Raw genomic sequence first — 24945 nt, 5'->3', positions numbered from 1 at the left:
ACCTTCTGTGGGACTGTAGGAACAAATATGTCTCATTGACCAGTTCCCCATTCTGATATCTTCCCACATCACTCTACCTGATATTGTGAATGTCTTTAGGTGGAAGATGAATTTTATTTCCTAGCGTGAGACCACTGCTCCCACTTAATGTATGGCTGAAGTGGCTTCAAAAATTCCTGTATCTGGATTATGTAAAAAATGAACAAACATTAGTGCACCCACATTGCTAATGGGCTATAGGTTTACTACTTTTTTGTAGATGGGAGTCACATTAAAAAAAAAACTTATATAGAATTATTTACACTTCTGTCAATACAAAATGTCCAAAACAAAGGTAGGTAATGCTACTGAGATATATTAATTTTTTTAATGAAACAATATTAAATATGAGATTAATAATATTTAATAATTTTTGTTTAGCCATTACACATGCAGAGCTTAAAATCTATTTGAACATATGTGAACAGTTGATTATAACTGCCCTACCATGAAACTGCAATGCAGTGGCTTTCAAGAGGGACTCTGAAACCAGTACAAGTGCTTTAGAGTAAAGGAAAATACTTTTCACCACTTGAACTTAGGACATCTGCTTTATTTTTTCTGTTTCTGCAATTATCATGTATTGAAAATTCAGATGTGTGTGTGTTCTTTTTGTGGACATATTCATTCATATTCATTTTGTCTCATTTCCAGGAATTGGCCTGTTTGACCCATATACATTCCATTGGTGTACCAGTTGTAAACTCTAAGATGCTTGCAGAATAAAACCCAGGGTACATTCTGCTAATTACTGTGGAAAGATAGCTTCTTTGTGCAAGGCAAATAGCCTACTGCATGGTAGAGATAATTTGGAAGTTAGTTTTTTTTCGTTTGTTTTATTTTATTCCTCTGGACTGGAGAGAGTGCTGAATAGCTCTGGAGTTTTCGTTTAGGAGACAATACATCATTTATAATTGTCTTGATTCATTTTTATTAAATCATTATGCTTTTTTTTGTGTACTGGAAAGTGATGAGAAGATAAAAATGCCTATCAATTTTGTAATTTTCATCACTGGATGAAAAGACAAAAATATCTATCAGTATACAAAAAACTACTTATATTTCAATTTTATTACAACATCTAGAAATGCAAATTAGTTTATGTGGAATATCAGAAACCAATCTTCTGATAATATCAGATATGTATGGACAGAAAATGAAAGCACTATTATGTAATGAACAAACAGTACCTCTTCTGAGTTATGGCAGCTAAAGATAGCCTTCTCCTCAAAGTACTGAACCAGAAGGTTTTTATGAGCTATGCTATAGAGATTGCCTCTATAGCATAGCTCATAAAAACGATGTTCTTTGGTTTTTAATTGGTGATTTAATTCCTGTTTGTAGTATGAGAGGGACATGTATAAGATCTCAATAAAAAGTGTGAGTCAGCTGGTCTCATATGGAAGTGATAGCACCTTTTCCCTCATGTAATTTTGGGTTTTTCAACATGCATAGCACAGAGGCCAGCAAGAGTCTTGTAGCCCTGGTGGTTTCGGTATAATATAAATGGAAACAATCAATCACCAGTGAGCCATGGGTTTGAATATAATGTTTTTTTTTCTATTTAAAAATACAGTTCTGATGCAATGTTCAAAGAATTCCTGAACATCGAGAGAAACTAGCCTGTTAGCAATTTCGGTGGGGCTGAATGTGGTACATTTGCATATTATGTGATTCCCACCTGTAAAAGTTTGTTTATAAACCTGTACTAATAGTACATCAGTACCATGAGTGGTCTAAGGGTTTTATTTTTCTATTTTTATTAATTTTATATATTTTTTGTATTTTTTAAATTTATTTTTAAACAGTCCAGAAACCCTACTCTAGTGAATAAAAAATAGACAATTTTCAAGAAACTTCAGGCCTCCAATAAGTGGGTGGTCTTGCACTAGGCAATGAAATTCATCTCCTGCCTAAAGACAATCACAAACATCCATGCCCATAGTGGGATTCAAACTCACAGCCTGTTGATTGGAGAGCAGATACACTAAACATTGTTGGCCAGATCAACATATAATAAGAGCTTATTACATATCAGTTGTATATAATGATCCCAATGTAGACAAGTAATCTGCATGAAGCAGTATGACCTGTGCATGCCTTTGGTAAAGCTGACAAATATTCTGATAAGAAATATGCTAAAGTAATCGAAGTTTTGATGCAGCTTCACAACTATTCTTGTATATAGAGGCTGGTGATCAACTGCAAACATTCAGTAAAAGATTAAAATAAGAATATAATTTCTTGTTAAGTATAATATGTTAAAATGATGTCAATCAATGACTGAATGTAACAGGATATCTGATATCCTGTTTGTGAATATTGAGGATACCATAACATGGTGGGATTATAGGCTGTTGATATCAATTTGCTTTTTGGTTTCTCTGATCAGGTCTATGTTGTTGATGAAGTTGTCAGTGGCAAGTTAACTTCCATGATTTCTCTTAAGATGGCTCTACTTTCTTTTTCAGCAATTATTATTATACTTTAATCGTGTTTACAATTTGCAATCAGTTCATTCTTTTCAGATCGATTGCACTACTGTATCTATGGGGGTCCATGTATTTTAAATCTTTTTCAGTTTAAAGTTAAAACTACAGGTGACTAACATATTATCATATTTCAAAATATGAAGACATTAAAAAAAAAAAAAAAAAAGGAAACAAGGAATCTTATCTGTTTTCTTTTGGAATTCTGTACCATATATTTTATTTATGTTTTCATTGCAACCTAAAAGATTAGTATCTTAAATGGGTTAAGGGTGAGATAAATTGGAAATCTTGTTCTGAAGAACAAACATAATCCTTTTCATTCCACTTCATGATTTCAAGCCCCCCTGAGTCCCAAACTCAAAAAGATTCTGAATTTTAAAATATAATAAATGTAAAAAAAAAACTCATTGATAATTCTTGATGGTGGTGAATATTATACTGATTTGTAGTGTACCAGGGAACCCCAAATAACACAACTTTGGGAGTCAGAATGTGTGTTATTTGGGGATTCCCTTTTCACTACAATCAAGAATTATAAATGAGTTTTTTTTACGTTTATTATATTTTAAAATTCAGCATCGTTTTGAGTTTGGGACTAAGACTTGGGATCATGAGAAAAGTTTGCACTAATTATTTAAGACTAAAAGATTTCTCTATTCTTTAACAGAGGAAATCTTTTTATGAAATAGGAATGTAATGAAGTAAAATTTAAAAATAGTAAGTTTATGGGATGGTGATCAAAACACTATCCACCTTTTTTATCCATTAAAACTAGATAATATAAACAAAACTTTGTTTTAAATTGGTAAAAATTTTAAAACTAAACAGACTAAGTTAGTGTTTATATATTTTTACCTGGAGAAGAATTAAGACCAAGGAAACAAGTATCACATTTACTCCATCCAAACCTTTTTTCGATAGAAATAGCAAGTTTTTGACATTTTAGATCAAACAAGTTTCTTTTCTGTAGGGTATACTTTAAATTCCACAAGTAAATTCTGCCTCCAGCAGCAACTTTTAGAGCTGAAGGAAAAAAAAAAAAAAAACAGATCTTAAACTATTTACAGAACTTATTAAGAAATATACACTGCATAAAAAAAAAAAACACTCATCGTTATCATATGTCTATTACAACAATCTACCATTTATTTGTTAATGAAGTGTCAGATAACTGAAGTAAAATTACATGATGCTGTACCAGAAGTCAGCTGACATGCAAAGGTCAATTCAAGAACTTCAGTGGCAATTCCTTCAACCTTACAGTCCTGACCTCATCCCCAAGCAATTTTCACCTGTGTGGCCCTTTGAAATGGCACCTTGGTGGCAAACATTTTACTGATAATCAGGAGATTGAAAATGAGGTGTGGAATTGTCTGAAACAACAGGCAAAGAATTCTATGCTGCTGGTTCTGAAACTGATAAAGTGATGGGACAAATATATAAATGTCAACGGGGATTGATTTTGTAGAGAAATAAATGTTTTACAAGGTTCATATTTCACTTGTTTTATTTTTTATAACCATTTCTAACTTACTGATTTCCCTCATACTTTTCACCCAGCATTCTGATCCACAAGTTAAAATTGGTTTGAATGCTCTAATGTTACAGATAGTTAGCATGTTACAGATATGAGGAATGCTGCTGATATGCAGTACTTGTAGAATGATTTGAATAGGCTGGAATCGTGGGCACGGGAAAATGAATGTCAATTCAATGTCAGTAAATGTAAAGTCATTCACTTTGGCATGATTAGATATCCAATGTCATATTATATTGGTGGGATCATGCTAGAAAAACTGATCAAGCTAGGGATCAGTGTTAGTAGATAGGAAGTTCAGGGGCCATGTAGCAAAGATTTCATATACAACTCAAAAAATAATTGCAATGCTGAAACAAACTTTCACATGTAATTATAAGCATGTCATTTTGCCTCTTTACAAGGTCTTGATAGGACTTCACTTTGACTATTGTGCACAGGTCTGGTCTCCTGGTTTCCGTTGTGATTCTGATACAGTGGAGAGAGTGCGAAGGAGAGGGCTAAAAATGATATCAGGATTGTGGAATATTGATTATGAAGACAGATTAAGAATTTGTAGATTGCAGACACTAGCAAATGGGAGAAAGAGGGGTGATATGATTGAGACTTACAAACTTCTGAAAGGCTCATACAGGATTTCAGTTGATGGATTATTTTATTTTATGAAGAGTTGGAAAAAGGACAAGAAGGCATTCATGGAAGCTGAGAATGAATGCCTCTAAGAAGGGGTGAGGGCTAGATTTTTCTCTCAGAGGGTGGTGCATGATTGGAATGGATTGCCATTGGATGTTGTGAGTGCAAGCACTGTGAATGAATTCAAGAATAAGTATGATAGCTGGTGTGTGTTGTATGTGGCCTCCTTCGATGAGTCCCTGACTGCCTGGAGGTCTCTCTTAATAATAATAATATATTTGTGCATTTCTGGTTAAGTATCATCTACTCTAGCTGCCATTCAACATTTCAGGTTTTTAATGGAATTTGCTACCTTAGATACTTTTAATTGCATTCCTCTTGAACATTTAATACAACTGTTCTGATATTGCTTGTTTCATTTAATTATCTTTCAAAGTAATTGCTCCAAACAGCTAGAATATCTTTATATTCAGTTTTCATGTCAACTTTTATCATCTCTGATTCCTTTTACAGAAATCTTTCCTTGATTTTTTTTTTTTTTTTTTTTTTTTTTTTTTTTTTTTTAACATGCTCCAGAACATCTGGAGAAATGTTTTGGAGTCCATGACTTCTGTTGAGCTACTTTTACATAATGCTTTGCTTTCTTACATTTATCTCTGAATTCTCACACAATATATACTGAACTTTTGATATGTTTCCTTCTTTTCCATGACTGCCTATTTTCTTCAGCATTTGCCAATGAGTCTCGAAGGTATGGTTCTTATTTTCCAACTCCTTCATTTTGTCTTGCATCATATTTGTATATTTCAGTCATCTATGTTTCATCTCAAAGTCTCAGATCACAGCTCATGATTACTTTTAATTAAATTACTTTTTTTTGCTTTAAAACTCAATCTGAGTCAGGCTCCTGTGTTTCACCTACAGTGACAGTTCATCCCACATACAGTAATCCCTCAATTAGTGCACCCCTGATTAGTGCATAATTTTTTTTCGATTTCCAAATTCCATTAGTGCACCTATATTTATACATTTTAAAATAAATGTTACAGATTTTAAAAATTTTCTATCTATATTTTTATGGCTAACTATTTAAAAAAATCACTCACCAGAATGAAATAATTTAGTTACCGATTTCAAACATTTTACAAAGTTATTTTTAATGGCATACTACACTACTTCCATGTACACTATATATACTATGTTCCAAATTTTTACCGCCAAAATTTGTTGTCTGCTATAGTACGCTCACAGATTCGAGACCCTTCAACAGTTCTGCGCATGCCACAAAAAGGAGAATCCATTCCGATAATAGGGTAATCAATCCGCCTTCTGGGATGAGTTGTTTATTATTACATGTCAGAAAATTAACTTCTGTTTTATGACCATTGTAGTTTTAAAGTGGTAACTATTTTGCTTGTATAACAGTTGGGAAATTTTATCTATAAAGCATGTGATTTCGCGTGTTGGCGACCGATTCGTACATCCTTCATTTCTTTCTCCCCTTCAATGATAACGTTCAAGAGTTAATTAAATCTCATTCTAAAAAATTGAGTGATTCCAACCTGCTAAATTTAGATGCAAAGCGGGAAGATCCTGAAGAATATGAAGAAAATTTAACCATTGATAGTCAGCCAAAAGAGGTTTCACAGAAACAATTTGAAAATAGTTTTCGTACAATTGAAGTTTTTTAAGAATTAGAGGCTGACCCTGATGAAGAGAGAAGCAGTAAAATTTGCAGAAGAGTAGAAGAAGCAATAGGGCCATATTGTTGGTTGTATGAAAAAAAGAAACAAAATGCCTGCCAAACTACATTAGCTCAATTCTTTGTTAAGTAGAATAATAAAATTTATATTCTGAAAGTCTTCACAGTTATCTAGTGGTTATGAGCTTCGCAACCATATGCCTGGGAAAGATTCGATTCTCGTCGCCGACGTGAGGAGTTTAAGGATATTTCTCAGACATAGCTAAGTTAGCCAGTCTTGGGCGTGGACAGCAGGGTTTTTCTCCCCAGTTTATCTGGGTTTTTCCTCCCGCAAGCAGGCAAACCGGCCCTGTGAACACACGGATTACAGTCAGGAATACCTAAGACCCAGCCATAGGCCTGATTCGTCAGGCCTATGCTGCTCCGGATAAAATTTGGGGGGAACTGAGATGGTGCCATACTTCCTCATAAAAGGGGCCTCACGGCTGTTATATCATCATACGAATAAATAAAAATAAATATATTCTGAATATGTTTTATTGTCTTTCAGCTACGTGGTTTTCCTTTAACTAGGCCCTGAGACATAACCTAATTCTTTTATAAAAAAATTAAGGTTTAAAAAAGAAATTTGAGGAACGAATTATACTTTTTCCCATAGGTTATTATATTCAATTAGTGCGATTTCGATTAATGCGCCTGTTTTAAAGAATGCATTAGGCGCACTAATAGAGGGATTGCTGTATTACAAAAACTTGCTCAGATTTCTACCAATTATCATTATATAGCTGGAGGAGGGATAGGGAGAATGTGTGCCTGGCACATTACACTACTGACTACAAATGCAATAAAGTTTAAAACAGTTTCTGCAGTTAGTACTGTAAATATATAGAATTTGAATAATGAGAATTTTTATCCTATTGGTGTGACTAAAATCATACTTCAATCATACTTACCTAGACAGTCATCTGTCACAAATGCAATGCCATCTACTACAGTGCTGTTATCACTATCACAAGGATCCTGGGGTAGCTCAAACTGTATGGAAGGTTCTCTAAACCAAAAAACATTTTTTTTTTTTAAATTATAAACTGTTGGTTACTAAGTTATAACATTTTTAAATAAAAAAAAAAAAAACATCTTTAAATAAGTCAAACTATAATTCTGTATATCAACTTGAAATGTATTCAATATTTTTCATGTAAAAATACTTCATTAGGTTCAAGGTTTAGAAATAAAAATAAATCCTATTTTTGAAGAAGAACCCATTCCACAAGTTATATTTTAAGCAAAGCTATTGAATGTTTTTAATACCCCCCCCCCCCAATTAGCCAATATTCTGTTAATCTAGTATCAATGGTCTGTTAGTCACATAACTTGGATTTATTTTCTAAACCCAATTATTACAGAAGAGGAGAGTTTATCTTATTTTCGTGGTCAGTTATGCCTATCAATTGCATATGTTTTTCTAATCAGTTTGTTTGTTTTTGCAGTTAGACAAACTCCCCCTTTATAAGATTTTTCAGCTCATTGAATTTCAATTGAAAAGTTCTGTTAATTAATCCTTGATATGTTACACATGCTTCAAACCTAAGCTTTTCCATCCCTCTCTCCCCCAGCAATATAGCACTGTTAATTAAACATCAGCTTATAAGACAGAGCTGGCTCCACAATGTTTATATATGCTGCTATTTAATACCACAATGAAAGAGAAAAACTAAACAAACTGCATTTTTGTTAAAAAAAACCCAAAAAACCCTTAGTAATGAAAAATTCCTTTATTACTAAATACGATGAATACGTGTTGTAACTCTAATAAAAAAAGAAGTTCTACTTAGAGCTCCTAGCAGTGTGTAGTGTGTGTTTTAAAAGTAAGAGCTTAGTGAAAATCATTCATACAATTGTTCTTGTTGTACTAAGCAGTTTGTTTCTATAGTGTGGACTGGAAAAACTGGTATGTATGTTCAGCCATTACTGTGATATCATGGTATGTACCATCAGATTTGTGAAGAATTCTAGTCTCAGGTGTAGCAATTATTATTATCATAGTGATCTCTCAATTATCCAACTTTCAAATAACCAAACCTTCCGTTAACCAATCCTTGAATGGGTTAGTGTCAACTTTTTGGTACAGTGCCATGTAACTGTATACCTTCAATTATTATTACTGCTTTCCACCAGAAGATGTATGGTATGTCCAACTAAGAATAAATATGCTCATAGTGGATTTTATGTTGGGAAAGGGAAGAGTAGAGCATCTGAGGAAAACCAACCCTGCAGCCACAGTCTAAGCCCAACTAACTTAATGTTGGGAGAGGGAAAAAAAACAAACAAAACAACAACAACAAAAAAAACAACTGAACAATATATTATTATTACAGGCAACTCCAAGGAGTCCTTAGACTCATAGAGAGAGGCCTTAAACACCATGTCAAGAATGATTCAGCATTTGCACAGCATCTATCATGCTTTGCTTTGAACTCATTCACAGTCATGGCACCCACAACAGACTCTGGCAGCTTATTAAACTCATTCACCACTCTCTAAGTAAAAAAACCTAGTTCTAACACCATTGCTAACTACACTCTCTACTCAGTTTCCATGGCTGGCCCCTAGTTCTCCACCACCACCAAACCTGTTCTGAAAAATCCTCTGAATTAATCTTGTAAAAACCCTTTAGTAATTTTAGTGTCTCAATCATATCGCCCCTTTTCTGTCTATCAGCCAGTTTCTGTAACCCACAAATCTTCAACCTGTTCTCGTAAGGTTCATTCCATACACCTACCATCTTAGTCACTCACCTCTGGATCCTCTCTGCCTTCTCCCCATCACCAAGAAACCCTGGCATCCAGATCTGTGCACAGTAGTCAAGATGGGGGTCTTATCAAGGCTCAATAAAGAGGAACAATAACCTGCTTGTCTCTGCTCGTCAAAGTATTCTTCAATAACTAAGTGATCTGATGACCTGCTTTAGCAACTTTCACTATGTGCTCCCTAAACTTTAACTTTCTATCCACTAACATTCCCAAGTCTCTGGCTTCATCAATTTCTTGGAGTACAGTTCCACCAATGTGGTATACTGATGATAATCTTTTCGCCCCAAAAATGCATAAGCTTACACTTTGTCATATTAAACTGACATCCATTCTCCTTAGCCCAGTCTGCCAATCTATTTAAATCATCCTGTAAAATTTTGACATCATGTGTATTAACTATTGCTGTATCCAACTTTGCATCATCGGCAAATAACTGAATGGGGGGGGGGGGTGGGGGGGGGGGGGGGTGGGGGGGGGGGGGGGTGGGGGGGGGGGGGGGTGGGGGGGGGGGGGGGTGGGGGGGGGGGGGGGTGGGGGGGGGGGGGGGTGGGGGGGGGGGGGGGTGGGGGGGGGGGGGGGTGGGGGGGGGGGGGGGTGGGGGGGGGGGGGGGTGGGGGGGGGGGGGGGTGGGGGGGGGGGGGGGTGGGGGGGGGGGGGGGTGGGGGGGGGGGGGGGTGGGGGGGGGGGGGGGTGGGGGGGGGGGGGGGTGGGGGGGGGGGGGGGTGGGGGGGGGGGGGGGTGGGGGGGGGGGGGGGTGGGGGGGGGGGGGGGTGGGGGGGGGGGGGGGTGGGGGGGGGGGGGGGTGGGGGGGGGGGGGGGTGGGGGGGGGGGGGGGTGGGGGGGGGGGGGGGTGGGGGGGGGGGGGGGTGGGGGGGGGGGGGGGTGGGGGGGGGGGGGGGTGGGGGGGGGGGGGGGTGGGGGGGGGGGGGGGTGGGGGGGACTCATCGAGGGAGGGCTCCTACTCTACAGCTCTCCATCTCCACCACTCAATCCACCAACTACACCAATGGTACCTACTGTCCACCACCATTACTATTATTTTTCAGAGACAATCACATACATCCATGTCCACAGTGGGATTTGTGCCTGCAGTCTTTTGATTGGAGAGCAGATATGTTAACCACTCAGTCAACCAGGCTGGCATTCATTCGTACCATTAAAGTTTATAAGTTTTAAAAGAGGTAAACCGTGAGTAGACATAACTATACATAATAAATAACGGAAAAACTCACGTAGAAATATTATTTAATAGTAAAATTTTCGCCTGTGTGTCACAGGCATCTTCAGTACAATTAAGCTCAAAATTAAACACTAACTGACAATTCCAAAAAGCGCCACCTAAGTAGCTGGTGTAAGATAACTAAAAAGGTCAATAACTTTCCTAAAAAAAAAAAAAAAAAAAAAAAAAAATTAATACAATAAAAAGTTAGGAAAGATTAGCTGATTTGTAAAGTACTATCTCCCATAAAGGGGATAGACGTAAGCCGTCGGATCTGTTTAAGTTAGGAGAATGGAGTAGAGTTTCACATGCTTCTTTATAAAGGCGTTCCATGAGAAACTGACTTTTGTGAAGAACTCGTCTTTCTCCAATGAACTCTGTGTCTAGTGAAGATGGCATGTTCTGCAAGTCCAGACTTTTCAGGTTTAAAGTATTCAATATAAGATTGGTGTTCTTCTAGCCGAATGGAGGCAGATCTTCCCGTTTGTCCGAAATAACATAATCCACAAGAGCACGGAATCTGGTAGACACCTGGATGATTAAGATGTGGAAGCTTGTCCTTTGGAGAAGCGAGAAAGGTGGAGATTTTTCTAAACGGTCGAAAGGCAACAAAAATATTCAGTGGTTTTAAAATTTTTGCTATACGTTCACTGATGCCTTGTATATAAGGGATAGTAATGCGCGTTATTTCCTCTGTGTTTGAAGAGGGAGACATATTAAATCTACTCAAAGTTCTTTTAATGAAGCAATTCTTATAGCCATTAGATAGAAAGGAAGAAGTTATATATCGTATTTCTTTCTGTAAAAGATCGTCTGTAGAACAAAAGGAGTGGGCCCGATGAACCAGTGTTTTAATAGTTCCTGCCTTTTGACTGGGATGGTGATGAGATTCCGCATGGATATAATGGCCTGTATGAGTCTTCTTTCTATAAACTGAGAAATGTAGGTTACCATCTGGTTGGCGAAAAATTAGAAGATCTAAAAAGGCTAACTGCTTATTTGATTCTACTTCTAGGGTAAACTTAATCCTAGGATGCAATGCGTTTAACTTATTGAGAAATTGTTGAAGTTCATCAGAAGAGCCATTCCATACAGCAAAAATGTCATCGACATATCTGAACCAATGAGTAGGTCTGGGAGAAATATTGTCAAAGATACGTTGTTCAAAATATTCCATAAAGAAATTGGAGATAGCAGGAGAGAGAGGATTACCCATTGCTGTTCCTTCAATTTGTTGATACAACTTATTTTTAAAAGAAAAATAACCAGAATTTATTACAAAATCAAATAAGTTTACAATGTCCGAAGGAAATTCCTGTTGTAGTAATTCAATACTTTCCGAAAGAGGCACATTTGTAAATAAAGAAACAACATCTAAACTGATCATGATATCAGAAACGTCCAAATGAAGATCTGAAATTTTATTTTTGAAATCCAAAGTATTTTTTATATAAGTATCAGTTCTTCTAGTTGAAGAGGAGAGTAAATTAGATAAAAATTTTGAGATTTTGTAAGTGGGGCAACCTATACAATCTACGACTGGTCTTAACGGAATGCCTGGTTTATGAACTTTTGGAAGACCATACAATCTAGGTGGACGACCAAAGAAGGTTTTAAGTTTTTTCTTTTGATCTTCATTCCATGTAGATACATTATCTATAAGAGAATTAAGTCTCTTCAATTGACTCCGGGTAGGATCCGATGTAAGAGGCCTATAAGTTGAATAGTCGCGAAGTAAAAGAGACATTTTTCTCTCATATTCCTTCCTATCTTGAATCACTACAGCCTTCCCCTTATCAGCTTTTTTAATTATTAAATTATTGTTATTCTTCAGTGATTTCAATGCTTTAAATTCAGAGTAAGAAAGATTAGGACGAGGAGGCTTGGCATGAAAAAGAATTTGTGCACATTCAAAACGTAATCTGTTGGCTGTTTTTTGGGATAAGGATCGAATACCCCTGTCTATGTTATGAAAAAAATCCATAATAGGCACCTTATTTGGCGTAACAGCGAAATCATATTCTTTTGATAAAACAAAACGTTCACAGTCTGTTAGTGGACGTCCGGAAACATTTATGACTACTTTATCTATATCAATAGTATTATTACTGGATCCAGGTAAGCTGACTAGTGATTCAAATTTGCGTTTTAGCTTGTCACGAGAATCATTGAAAACCTTTAAGTAAGAACTCGAAGATATGCGCATTACAGTAGTAAAAGTTTCAACAGTCAAAATAGATTCCAGAGCAATTTTTATATCCATAATTTCTCTATTTAAGATGGCAAGAGATTTTTTAGCTTCGTGTAGCTGAATATTTAAAAGAGACTTACTAGCTTTGAAGTAGATCCGATGAGCTTTTGGGGACCTAAAAACTTCTTTTATTTTACAACAGGTTGGAATAACCTGGGCCATCTTACATCGTTTAAGGAATATTAATCTGTTAATGCATTTGGCCTTCTTTACCAATACTTTACCGTATCTAGCAGATTGTCTGGAAATAGACTCTCATTGAAGTCTAGCAATAAGTTTTAAAAGAGGTAAACCGTGAGTAGACATAACTATACATAATAAATAACGGAAAAACTCACGTAGAAATATTATTTAATAGTAAATTATTTTATTTTTTTTTTTAGGTGGCGCTTTTTAGAATTGTCAGTTAGTGTTTAATTTTGAGCTTAATTGTACTGAAGATGCCTGTGACACACAGGCGAAAATTTTACTATTAAATAATATTTCTACGTGAGTTTTTCCATTATATCTCATCACCATCCCAGTCAAAATCAGGAACTATTAAAACACTGGTTCATCGAGCCCACTCCTTTTGTTCTACAGACGATCTTTTACAGAAAGAAATACGATATATAACTTCTTCCTTTCTATCTAATGGCTATAAGAATTGCTTCATTAAAAGAACTTTGAGTAGATTTAATATGTCTCCCTCTTCAAACACAGAGGAAATAACGCGCATTACTATCCCTTATATACAAGGCATCAGTGAACGTATAGCAAAAATTTTAAAACCACTGAATATTTTTGTTGCCTTTCGACCGTTTAGAAAAATCTCCACCTTTCTCGCTTCTCCAAAGGACAAGCTTCCACATCTTAATCATCCAGGTGTCTACCAGATTCCGTGCTCTTGTGGATTATGTTATTTCGGACAAACGGGAAGATCTGCCTCCATTCGGCTAGAAGAACACCAATCTTATATTGAATACTTTAAACCTGAAAAGTCTGGACTTGCAGAACATGCCATCTTCACTAGACACAGAGTTCATTGGAGAAAGACGAGTTCTTCACAAAAGTCAGTTTCTCATGGAACGCCTTTATAAAGAAGCATGTGAAACTCTACTCCATTCTCCTAACTTAAACAGATCCGACGGCTTACGTCTATCCCCTTTATGGGAGATAGTACTTTACAAATCAGCTAATCTTTCCTAACTTTTTATTGTATTAATTTTTTTTTTTTTTTTTTTTTTTTTTTTAGGAAAGTTATTGACCTTTTTAGTTATCTTATACCAGCTACTTAGGTGGCGCTTTTTGGAATTGTCAGTTAGTGTTTAATTTTGAGCTTAATTGTACTGAAGATGCCTGTGACACACAGGCGAAAATTTTACTATTAAATAATATTTCTACGTGAGTTTTTCCATTATTTATTATGTATAATTAAAGCTTATTTTAAAATTTTAAATATCATAATTTTTTTTTCTACTGTATGTATATTGGATTCATATAAAAATTTAAAAATTTATTTAATAATTCAAAAAAATGCTTCGCATGTTGTAGTTTATTATAATACTAATATTAAAAAAAAAAATACCTTATGAATAAACAATTATCAACAGTTTTGTTAAAATACAAATAAATTACATCACATCCATTACCCTGATCTACTTCTCTTGTGACTTCATTATTAAAAAACAAACAAAAAAAAAGCAAGCAAATTTGTCATAACCACCACTCCCCCTTCAACAAAATCATTTAGTGTTATGCTCAACAAGCGATTCCTGTTGAGAATATCCTGGATATGATTCCTAATTTATTTTCTCATTCTTTTGTCTTCCATTACTTTCTGGTCTATAATTCTTCACTTCATGCAATAGCCTACCCTTATAACCCTTGAAGACTTCCAATCAGAAGGAAATGTTCCTAATCCCAGTAATTTACTGAAGAAGATCAAAAGTGGATTACTCACTCATGACATACATCTTCTGCCAAGGAAAGAAATCATCCCTAACTTAAACATAATAAAACCAAGTGATTTAAGATAAGAAATATTTTCTTCCATATTATGTCATCTTTAAGAGTATTTTCTCTTCTAATGACTACTATTCATTACTTGCAATATACTCATTAAATTCTTCTGCAACCAAAACTGGTGCATTCAAAATTGTTTCAGTTATGCTTAATTCTTTTCTATTATTATTACTTTTTTTAACACATATATAAATGTTTATTTTTATTTATTTTAGCATTCCTAGCTACTGTAATTGAAATTTTGCTTGACAATCTTTAATTAACAATGTATGCTAGTTGATACTTATATTAGCTTGATACTCTTTCCATAGCTTTTTTGTACAACATTTCTTTAAGAACTAGATTATTCATCCAGCTAACTTCAAGTTTATTACAAAATTTACTCCTAGGGAATAAATTTAAACATTAAATTATGAAAAAAGGGGTGCTTAAGGATCAAAGCTGTATAACTGAGAGGAGACCTCCACATAGCCTTTAAAGGAATGTGGAGAATCGACCAGGGCTTCTGACCAAATGTCCAATCCTCACCTTCTCGTGGTGCACCCTGTTAGGTATCTACCTGGATACTGAACGAACGAGGATGGGCTGGCAATTTGGGATTTAGCCGACCAAATTGTATTCTTATTGGCCTAAATCCAATATTAAATGATGGTACAACATAATAGAATTTCATGCTGGCTGGGGCGTCACCTGGTTAAACAAAGCCCCCGTTGTTTTCACCAGGGTGAACAGCGAAAAGTCAGCTACTGGAACAAATCCTAAAACATACCCCAACTCAATATCACAAGAATTGAAGATCGGTACTATCAACATAAGAAGCTTGAATGGTAAAGAAATGGAGCTAGCTGAAGAATTAGATAATGGAGCTAGCTGAGGAATTAGATAACCAGATCGACATAATAGGGGTGACTGAAACAAAAAAAAAAAGACCAAAACTGGTGAGCTCTTTCTGAGCAATAAATACAAAATGTTATATTGAGGTAATAACAATCAAGGAAAAGAAGGAGTAGCCATAGTATTCAACACAAAATATGAGGCTAATCGTGAATGGCAGGCAATTTCAAGTCGAGTGATGTGGGCAAATATCAGAATGGGGGAACTGGACAAAGAGACTTATTTGTGCCTATGGTCCCACAGAAGGTTCTCAAAAGGTGGAGGAATTTTTTGAGGCTTTAGAAAAAGCAACTGACATAATGAAAAATTGGCCCTTGTGGGGGATCTAAATAGCAGAGTAGGAAATGATTGTCAGACATACAAAAATATTTTGGGAAAATTTGGAGAAAAGAACAAAGCTAATAATAATGACAAATACTTATTGGATTTCTGCTCAGGACATGGACTGGTTATTACTAACACCATGTTCCACCATAAAAAGGTGCACAAATTCACATGGAGAGAAGACACAAGGAATAAGAAAAGTCTCATTGACTATATCATTGTTGATAGTGATGTTTTCTCTCTGGTGCAGGACACTAGAGTGTACAGAGGATTTAAAATTGGAATTGATCACTATTTAGTCTTGAGCAGGATAAAATTGAATTTCATATTGAAAAGAATAACATGTAAGAAAGTTTTAAAACGAATAAAAGTTGAGCAGCTCTCAGATGTGAAACTGCAGACTAAAATATACAAACATTATTCAAGAAAAAATGAAAGAGTTTGAGAACAGGAGCCAAACCCTGGAGATTCACTGGCAAGTCCTTAAGAAAACAATGATTGATTCAGCCAGAGAGGCATGTTGTGAGGTTGTCTGCAAGGATAGAAAAATCAGAACTCCCTGGTGGACACAGGAAGATAAAGAGGCAGTGAAGGAAAAGAAGAAAGCATATCAAAAGTTCCTGGCAAATAAGTCAGCTTGTGCTGTTAGAGAATACAGAGACAAATGTAAGAAAGCTAAACACTGTGTAAAACTATCTAAACAAAAGTCATGGGAAGACTGGTAAGAACATAGAAAATAAATATCAAGAAGGTGGCAAGATATTCTGGAGGTTGTTGAAGAAGCTCAGAAATGGAGGAAAGAGTGCTGTAAAAGTAATTAGAGATGACAAAGGTGATATGAAAACTGGAGAAAAAGATATCCTTGAAGTATGGAGTAATTACTTCGAAAAATTGCTAAATGAAACTGGCAGTGATGACAGCACATTGATAAAAAAACACTGACCAGGCATGCAATCAGGAATACATATCCATGCTTGAAGTAGAAAAAGCCATCAAAGGTCTGAAATGTGGAAAGGCAGCTGGGATAGATGATATCAGACCAGAAATGCTCAAGCATGGAAGTATAAAAGTTTTACAGTGGCTACACTGCATAGTTCAGAGGGCCTGAACAGAAGGACGAATTCCAGATGATTGGAGTAGTGCTCTCATAGTACCCATATAAAAAGGGAAATAAAACTGATTGTGAGAATCACAGAGGTATTTCCTTACTGAGTGTTCCTGGTAAGATTCATGCCAGCATACTTGAGAAACGGTTGAGAAGGATTGTGGAAGAGAAGCTTGGTGAGGAACAAGCTGGATTCAGGTCCAATAGAGGCTGTCAGGATCAGATATTCACTTTACGACAAATAGTTGAAAAGTCATGGGAATATAACAAAGATCTGTATTTAAGTTTTATAGATCTGGAAAAAGCATATGACAAGGTGCCAAGAGAGAGAGAGAAGCTATTCAAAACACTACAGTTATACGCTGTCAGTGGGTGGATCATTATATCAAGCAATACTTAGTCTTTATTTGAGTTGTAAATTAGTAGTTAAAATTGAAGGAAGTACAGGAAGATGGTTTAATGTTAAATCTGGTGTGAGACAAGGATGCACATTATCCCCTCTGTTATTCATTATCTATATGGATCAGATTATGAAGGAAAGTGGTATTAAAGATGATATCAAAATTGGAGATGTTAATGTCAGCTCCTTGCTTTATGCAGATGATGTTATACTTCTAAATAAATCCGTTAAAAGCCTGCAAGATTCCCTGACTAAATTGAATAACTGTTGTGATAGATATGGTATGAAGGTCAGCAATAACAAGACAAAGATAATGAAAATAGACAGAAGCATTGAAAACATCAGCAGCATTGTGAATGGAGAACTTATAGAACAAGTAAAACATTTCAGCTACTTAGGCACGATTTTTAGTGAAGATGGTAAATTAAATATGGAAATAGGTAACAGAATCAACAAAACTGGTATGGTAGGAAGTCAACTGAATAAATTTATATGGAATAAGAGAGAAATTAGTCAAAACACTAAATTAGCTGTAATCAAGACAGTGTTCAAACGAATTTTAACTTATGGATCCGAGAACTGGGTCAGTATGAACAGATGGCATCAATGGCAATATCATATTAAAAACAAGGATATTAGGAAAGAACTTGACATCATCAGCATCCAGGAATGCGTTAGCAGAGCTAATCTCAGGTGGTATGGTCACTTAAACAGAATGGGCGAGGAAAGATTAGGAAGTGTTCTCTGCCAGGTTGGCAGGAAAAAGACCCAGAGGAAGACCAGGATACAGGTAGATTGATACAGTAAAAAGTGCCTTAGAAGATAGGTATATAAATATAAGATCTGATGTTGATAATGTTGTAGCTTTGACAGGTAACAGATTGATTTGGCAGAAAATTGTAGGTAGGAAGTTAGTGTTATATCTTATTTATGTTATCTTGTTATTCTTATTATTTCTTTGTTAATCTTTCTACTTATTAATTATTTCGTTATTTCTTACTCTTAGTCTTATATATCCTTTCCTTTTAAAACAACCTATACTTATTCTGTTCTCTACTTATATTCTTTCCCCTTTTTAATTGTGCAGTCATTTCTATAGTTTAACCACATGCAGGTTACTTAGTGTTTAGGGCCTTGTCCTTGTGTGGGACGTGACCATTAACACATCTTCTGAGACAGTCCACCTGATAAGCATTGACAAATTTATTATAACTGCGCTAGCCAATACCGAGGATAGATGTGACTCTTACCCAGGATGGCTCTCTCAGAATGATATACAATAATTAAACTATAATATAATCTAATCTCTGTTCACTAAACTCTTACATGCAGTCGTGGCCTGCCTTGTTTAATCATACACGTGGATTTCTACCGTTAAGTTCGTCAATACTTTTATGAGTGGCTATTTGAACTCATGTACTAAAACAGATCAGGCAGGTACTAAAAAACGTTTATTAAATAGAGAAATTATACAAGGAAGCATTACTACTAATTAATTTGAATTATTCTCAAGTGAGATCCTTGATACAATACTATTATACAAAACATATAAACAAACTTGCTTTGACTACTTCTATAAGCACTTAACATTATCTCATTAATACCTATCACACTTTCTACATTCATGTGGTCATTAGTTAAATCATTTTACACATTACTACTAATTCATACAGAATAAACATGGCCTTGCTAGACAGACAATTCTCGACAAATGGGCCTGTGCCAAGTTGTAGACAGTTCTTAAAGTTCCGTACATGAGTCCACTTCACAAATGTTCTTTCGTAACTGGAAAATATAACACAAAAGTCTACTTTACCATCCCCTAATTGATACTCTGTCTTTCTTCTTGCCTTGTCTGGTCATCAAGGCTTCTTCATTTTTGCTTTTTGTCTGATCACCTTCGATAACTATGTGGCGAGATTTTCGGCGGGAAGGGCGATATGGCTCAGGAGCATAGCCAGAACGGACGGCATCTACTCGGTTCTTCCGTCGCACGACATCGCTCAGCTATCCTAGTTTTAGGAAATAGCTAGACTCTCTTCAACGCTGCGACAGACGAACCAATGCCTTCCACGGCCAGCCTTGAACTTCTCCGTCGGTCGGACTGGACCTATGTCCGATGGTCAGGAAACTGGAACCCCAAAAAAAGCCACGAGTGGGGTTTGCTTGACCTTTTTGTTCTCTTTCTCTTCTCGACGTTTCTCGGCTATCGCGATGCCCGCCAACGCGGTCACGTGGGTTTATGTCATGGTGTCCAGCTCCTTCTATCACATCGCACGTGCGCTTGTTGTGTTTTTCTTGGAAGGCGCTCTAGTTTCTTTTTCCTATAACTACCTCCCCCCCCCCCTTTTGGTATACGTAACACAGGACGGTTAAAGGTGACCCTTGGATTCTGGCTTACAGGCTTTGCTACTTTATAATACACGAAATGGGGTTCTTAAACAAGTTTAACAGCTTTAATTAATTTCTTTGTCTGACCCACATGTATTACAGGTTAGGTTATTACAAATTTTTCTTTAATTTGTTATACAATTTCTTGCACCTTATCTAGAGTTATATACATAATTTTACCTTTCTATTCTATAGCCAGCATGCCACATTCTCTGCCTATGTTTAACTAAAGTTGTGTCCTGAATAATTCATGTTAAAACCTTTCTTAGTCCATTCAGGACACAACATCAGTAATGATGTAAATTTTTCATGTAGTACAATCATATCCTGTACATCCCCTTGAGGGTAAATGTCAGGAATTTGATGATGATGAATTATGAAAAATATCCCTTAGTAATATCCATTGTTCATTACTGTCTCTTCTATCAATAATATTGTCCAGTTAATTATTCTTAATTCTCTTAATATAGTATCAAATTTAGGTGTTTTGAAATTTATCCCTTAATACTTTTAAATTATCAGTTTCCTGCATAGCGTTGATTGTCTTCCAAGGTCAAATGATCACTGTCACAAAAGGATTTAAGTAATTAATATGGTCAATCACTAATTCCTCTGATATTATTATAAAATCCAAGATCCTGTCCTCTCTAGGTTCTTGTACATGTTGCTTTAAATAAATATCACAAAGTTGCTTCAAAAATTTACTACAGGTTGCACTATCAGTCAGCTTTTTCATTTTCCACTCAATATCTTCCACATTAAAATATCCACACTAATAATACTTCACTTTTTCTTATCTCTTTAAGAAACCAGCCGTAATATTATCACTACTTATTCCACATACTTATTATGCAGGACAGCACACTCCCTCTCAAATTCTAGTCCTAAAGAGGAATTCATTATATCATCAAACTGATTGTCTAATTCTTTTCTGATGAGCAGTAATATGCTATCTTTTTTCCATTCAGTTTCTTCTGACACCATTATAATTACCATTACGTACTGTGATATAAAGAATATCATCATTCAGCCAAGACAAATCCCCACGACATGCAGCATAATTTCTCTGGTTAATATTTCAAACTACATAAGATTATTCTTTAAGCTTTGTGCATTAGTACTGTATATAAGAACATGATACCATTCAAGGTACCCTTTAATGTTGTTTATCCTCTGCTGTTAATGCAAAATATCCTTCCTATTATTACTTGGATGTTGTTTCAAGTCTTTTAAAAATGTTATGGGTTTTACAGCCTTACTCAACAGATCCACCAGTATTTAGGTGGATACTACTGCCACCAAGATTTCCAATTTTTAATGAAATGATTCCATTAATTAATAAACCCACAATCATGAGCAGCATATTATTATTATTATAAAAACCTCCATGGAGTCAAAGACTCATCATGGGAGGTCTACTGTTATACACACAGTTTATCATACTGCACCTTAAATATATTCACTGTCTCTGCTCACCACACTCTCAGGCAATGCATTCCAATCACTCACCACTCTGCATGCAAAAAACCTGCGCCTCACTCCCTTGCTCACATCCTCCTTATACAGGATGACCTCTTGTTCTCCTGCTATCTTCACCCATTCTGTGCAAAACCTCCCAGACATTAATCTGGTAATAACGTCTTAAAAGCTTATATGTCTCAATCACATTCCCCCCCCTCCTCCTTCTATCCACCAATTTCTGCAAATTGCATTTTGCAAATCTGTCTTCATACTCTACATTCCAGAGACCAGAAACCACCTTAGTCAATTGCCTCTGAACGTTTTCCAACACATCTTCATCTTTTTGAAAACCAGGTGACCAGATCTGTGCACAGTAATCCATATGTGGCCTGATCAAAGCCTTATACAAAGGAACCATAACATCCTTACTTCTACAAGTCAGTGTCCTCTGCATCATTCCCATTATCCGTTGTGTTGTCTTCACAATTTTAGTAACATGTCCACGAAATATAACTAACTTAGAATTCAATTAACTGTCATTACTCTGACCATGGATTCCTTGCTATCAAATCTGGCCATTATATTAATAAATTTAGCTGTTTAACTCAACTTCGATATAAGTGAAAAAAAAAAATAATAATCCTATATTTGAATAATTGCAGTATAGATCAATTGTTACCACTAAACTAAACACTTCAGAATTTTTCTGATTTTTCTTACATATTACTATATTTAAATCACTTACTCTAGCCCCAAACATACTTCAGTAACATTCTTCACAATGTTGATACTATGACTGTCTGCACTTGTCATGATTTGCTTTTGTGAATAATTGCATGTGTGCATGCATGCACGCACGCACGCACGCACACACACAGAGAGAGAGAGAGAATGAGAAGAAACCTGTTACCTATACAAAGAGGACCTGCTTCTTTTATTTGAAAATCTGTCAATTTCATGAAGCAGCATATTTAAAAACAACTTCATCATTTCCTTTTAATATATAGCTAGCTCTCACTATAGCAAACTCACAGATATAGTTTGTTATAGTGAACTTCTTTTAGCACAGCATAACATTTTACCTGTAAGGCTTTGGTTGGTACTTTCCAGTGGTGGTTTTGTTATAGCAACATAAGAAATAAGATAAAACATAATAAGAGTTGACTGTAATCCCTTTTGATGAATTTTTCTAGAAACCAGTAATAAAATAATCAACTTACTTTGTAATTCTGTTCCAATTCATGCTATTTACATCCCATGCTAAAAGTCCTCCATTGCAAGCTGCCAGAAGCAAATTATGAGGTAGAGAAAACAACATATTTAAAATAGGATAATGTGGCTCCAGTGTTATCAATTTCCTTAATTAAGGAGAAAAAAAAAAATTTTTTTTAATTAGTGAAATTCAATATGGCAGTTGTTTATAATGATAAAAGTAACAATTATATTTCAAATACTGACAACAAAGAATACTGGTTTAAATGTATTTAATAAAAAACACCTTTTAAAATGACTATTTATTATCTACATATTAGTAAATTCAACAAATTCAGAATATATCAAGGATAAGTTAATGTTAAAAGGTTATCAAAGGGCACCAAAATATTCCAGAATTACAAATAGCAGCTAAGCTATGAATGCTCACTATATTTGTAGATAGTCTGCTTGGTTACGAAATACATTAATTAGACAAGAAATTATATTCTTGATTTAATCCTTTACTCCAAAGTAAGCAAATAAAAGTCAGAGGAGGTGTTAATTCTCTGGTACATTTTTGTAACACATGGGCCAAAATGCCATCTAATCCTATGGCCATGTTCGCATTAAGATTCTGCAATATATCCTAAGTACCTATTTCTTCAATCTCTATTCTCCCATGTTAGTGTCTCAATTGGCATTGCAATATCACAACCAAGATTTGCTTCTGTTACTTCCCTACTTTCAATATTTTTTAAAGCCATTCCATAGTCATTCCTCCTTTTACTTGTCACATAGCAAAAGAACTCCTTAGGATTTCTTTTGGACACTTCAGGTAGCTTCCTCTCATAATTAGTTTTGACCTTCTTTACCATACAGGTCACCCTTCTTGATTGTGCCTTATACTGCTAATGGGCATGCTGGTCACCTTTTTCTTTCTCTCCAGAGGTTAGGACGATGTTCAGTTTCCTGCAGCATTAGAAAATTCTAGAAGCATCAGAGATTTAAGTGTTGCATAACCAAGAGTATGATTCACCCCAATTCACCCCAAAAATGTGAGAAAATCTCTTAGCTTTTCCTTGTAATTTTGCTTTCAAAATTAATAAAAAATGAATGTCTAACCATTTACCAAGATACCTAACTAACTAAGACATAACAAAAAATACTTGAATGTTATTCTGAGGTTCACTATTAAGAATATGTATTATATCAAGATTAGTAAGTTTTGAAAATTTTATATTTGTGCAGATGAAACAAAATCACCTATATTTTCATTTGCTAATATACATGAAATCCTGAATTAAATAAAAATACTGGAAGGAAAAATGAAGGGATGAGATTAAAAATGCTATTTATTCCTAAATTATTTAAAAGTAATCCTATCAGCTGCACCATTTTGCCTAAAAATTTTCTTCTTGGTAATGCCAAAATCTGTAATGCATCTAAGGTTCGTACCATTGGTATTATATTTCCTATTGGTATCTAATCAGGGAGGAGATCCATATTATCTACACAATATCTATTGTATTTCTCCTTTTACATATTCACCAATTCAACAACTCATAACTTAACTTTGGCAAACACATTTCATTCATTCACCACTCTCCTAGCAAAAAATATGGTCCTCACATCCTCACTAACCATACTCTTACTAATTTCCAGAGATGACTGCTCCAGCTGTAATCCCAGTTCTGTCTGCTCCAGCCAAATGATGAAAAATTTCCTCTGCATCAATCCTATAAAACCCTTTTACTAACTTGAACATTTCTCTTTTCAGCCTATCAACCAACTTATGCACTGACCATCTTGTCACTTGTCTCAGGATCCTCTTCATGCATTCTTCTCCCCAAGAAACAAAGATGAGCAGACCTGCACACAATAATCCAGACATGGCAGTATCAAGCCCTATAAAAGAGGAATGATATATCCTTATCTCTGTGTGTTCTTCAATAAATAGTCTTCAACCCCTATACATCAACACTCCCAAATCTCTAGCTTCATCAATTTCCTGGAGTATACACAGTATACATGTAATCTTTCCCAAAATGTATATCTTGACACTTTCCCACATTAAACTGGCATCTATTATCTTTACCCATACTGTCAAAATCATTTCCTATCATTTATGTACAAATTCAACAGAAGCCAAAGAACAGTCTTGTGTCACACTATAGTCACCTGTTTTCTTCTGGATTCTGCTTCTTCATATATTAATCTATGGTATTTGTCCATTAGCCAGCCTTGTATTCATATCACTAGCTTCATATTTATTCCAATTTGTGTAAGAGAGTTCCATGTGCAATCCTGTCAGTTTTGCAAAATCCAGCACTGCTGTTCCTTTCACAAAGTGGAAGGCAGGTAATTTACTCTATTATAAAAAATGAGAAATTTTTTACAAATTTCCTGAATTCTGTCTTCGATCAACTTTCAATTCATCTCTATTCTCGCTTCAGTGGGAATAGAGCACAACTGTACCTTTACTTGGA

The 24945-nt window shown here is 35.5% G+C and overlaps 1 protein-coding gene across 2 annotated transcripts in view; it reads right to left on the bottom strand.

Moving 5' to 3' along the window:
• The window catches only part of LOC150095642 (leucine-rich repeat and WD repeat-containing protein 1-like), a 154362-nt gene that overhangs the window by 30255 nt on the left and 99162 nt on the right, over positions 1 to 24945 (bottom strand). For both annotated transcript variants that reach the window (XM_090410281.1, XM_090410282.1), the window contains 3 exons: positions 22486 to 22623; positions 7357 to 7454; positions 3387 to 3554 (listed from right to left, as the gene is read on the bottom strand). In XM_090410281.1, the coding sequence (XP_090266407.1) occupies positions 3387 to 3554; positions 7357 to 7454; positions 22486 to 22623 (404 nt within the window). The remainder of the gene's footprint in view (positions 1 to 3386; positions 3555 to 7356; positions 7455 to 22485; positions 22624 to 24945) is intronic.

This window comes from Typopeltis vanoorti, chromosome 20, assembly GCF_054136105.1.
Source record: "Typopeltis vanoorti isolate ZY-2024b chromosome 20, IOZ_Tvanoo_1.0, whole genome shotgun sequence".
Taxonomy (NCBI): domain Eukaryota; kingdom Metazoa; phylum Arthropoda; class Arachnida; order Uropygi; family Thelyphonidae; genus Typopeltis; species Typopeltis vanoorti.
The sequence above is the reverse complement of the archived record's forward strand: the minus strand, read 5'-3'. Positions and strand labels throughout refer to the sequence as shown.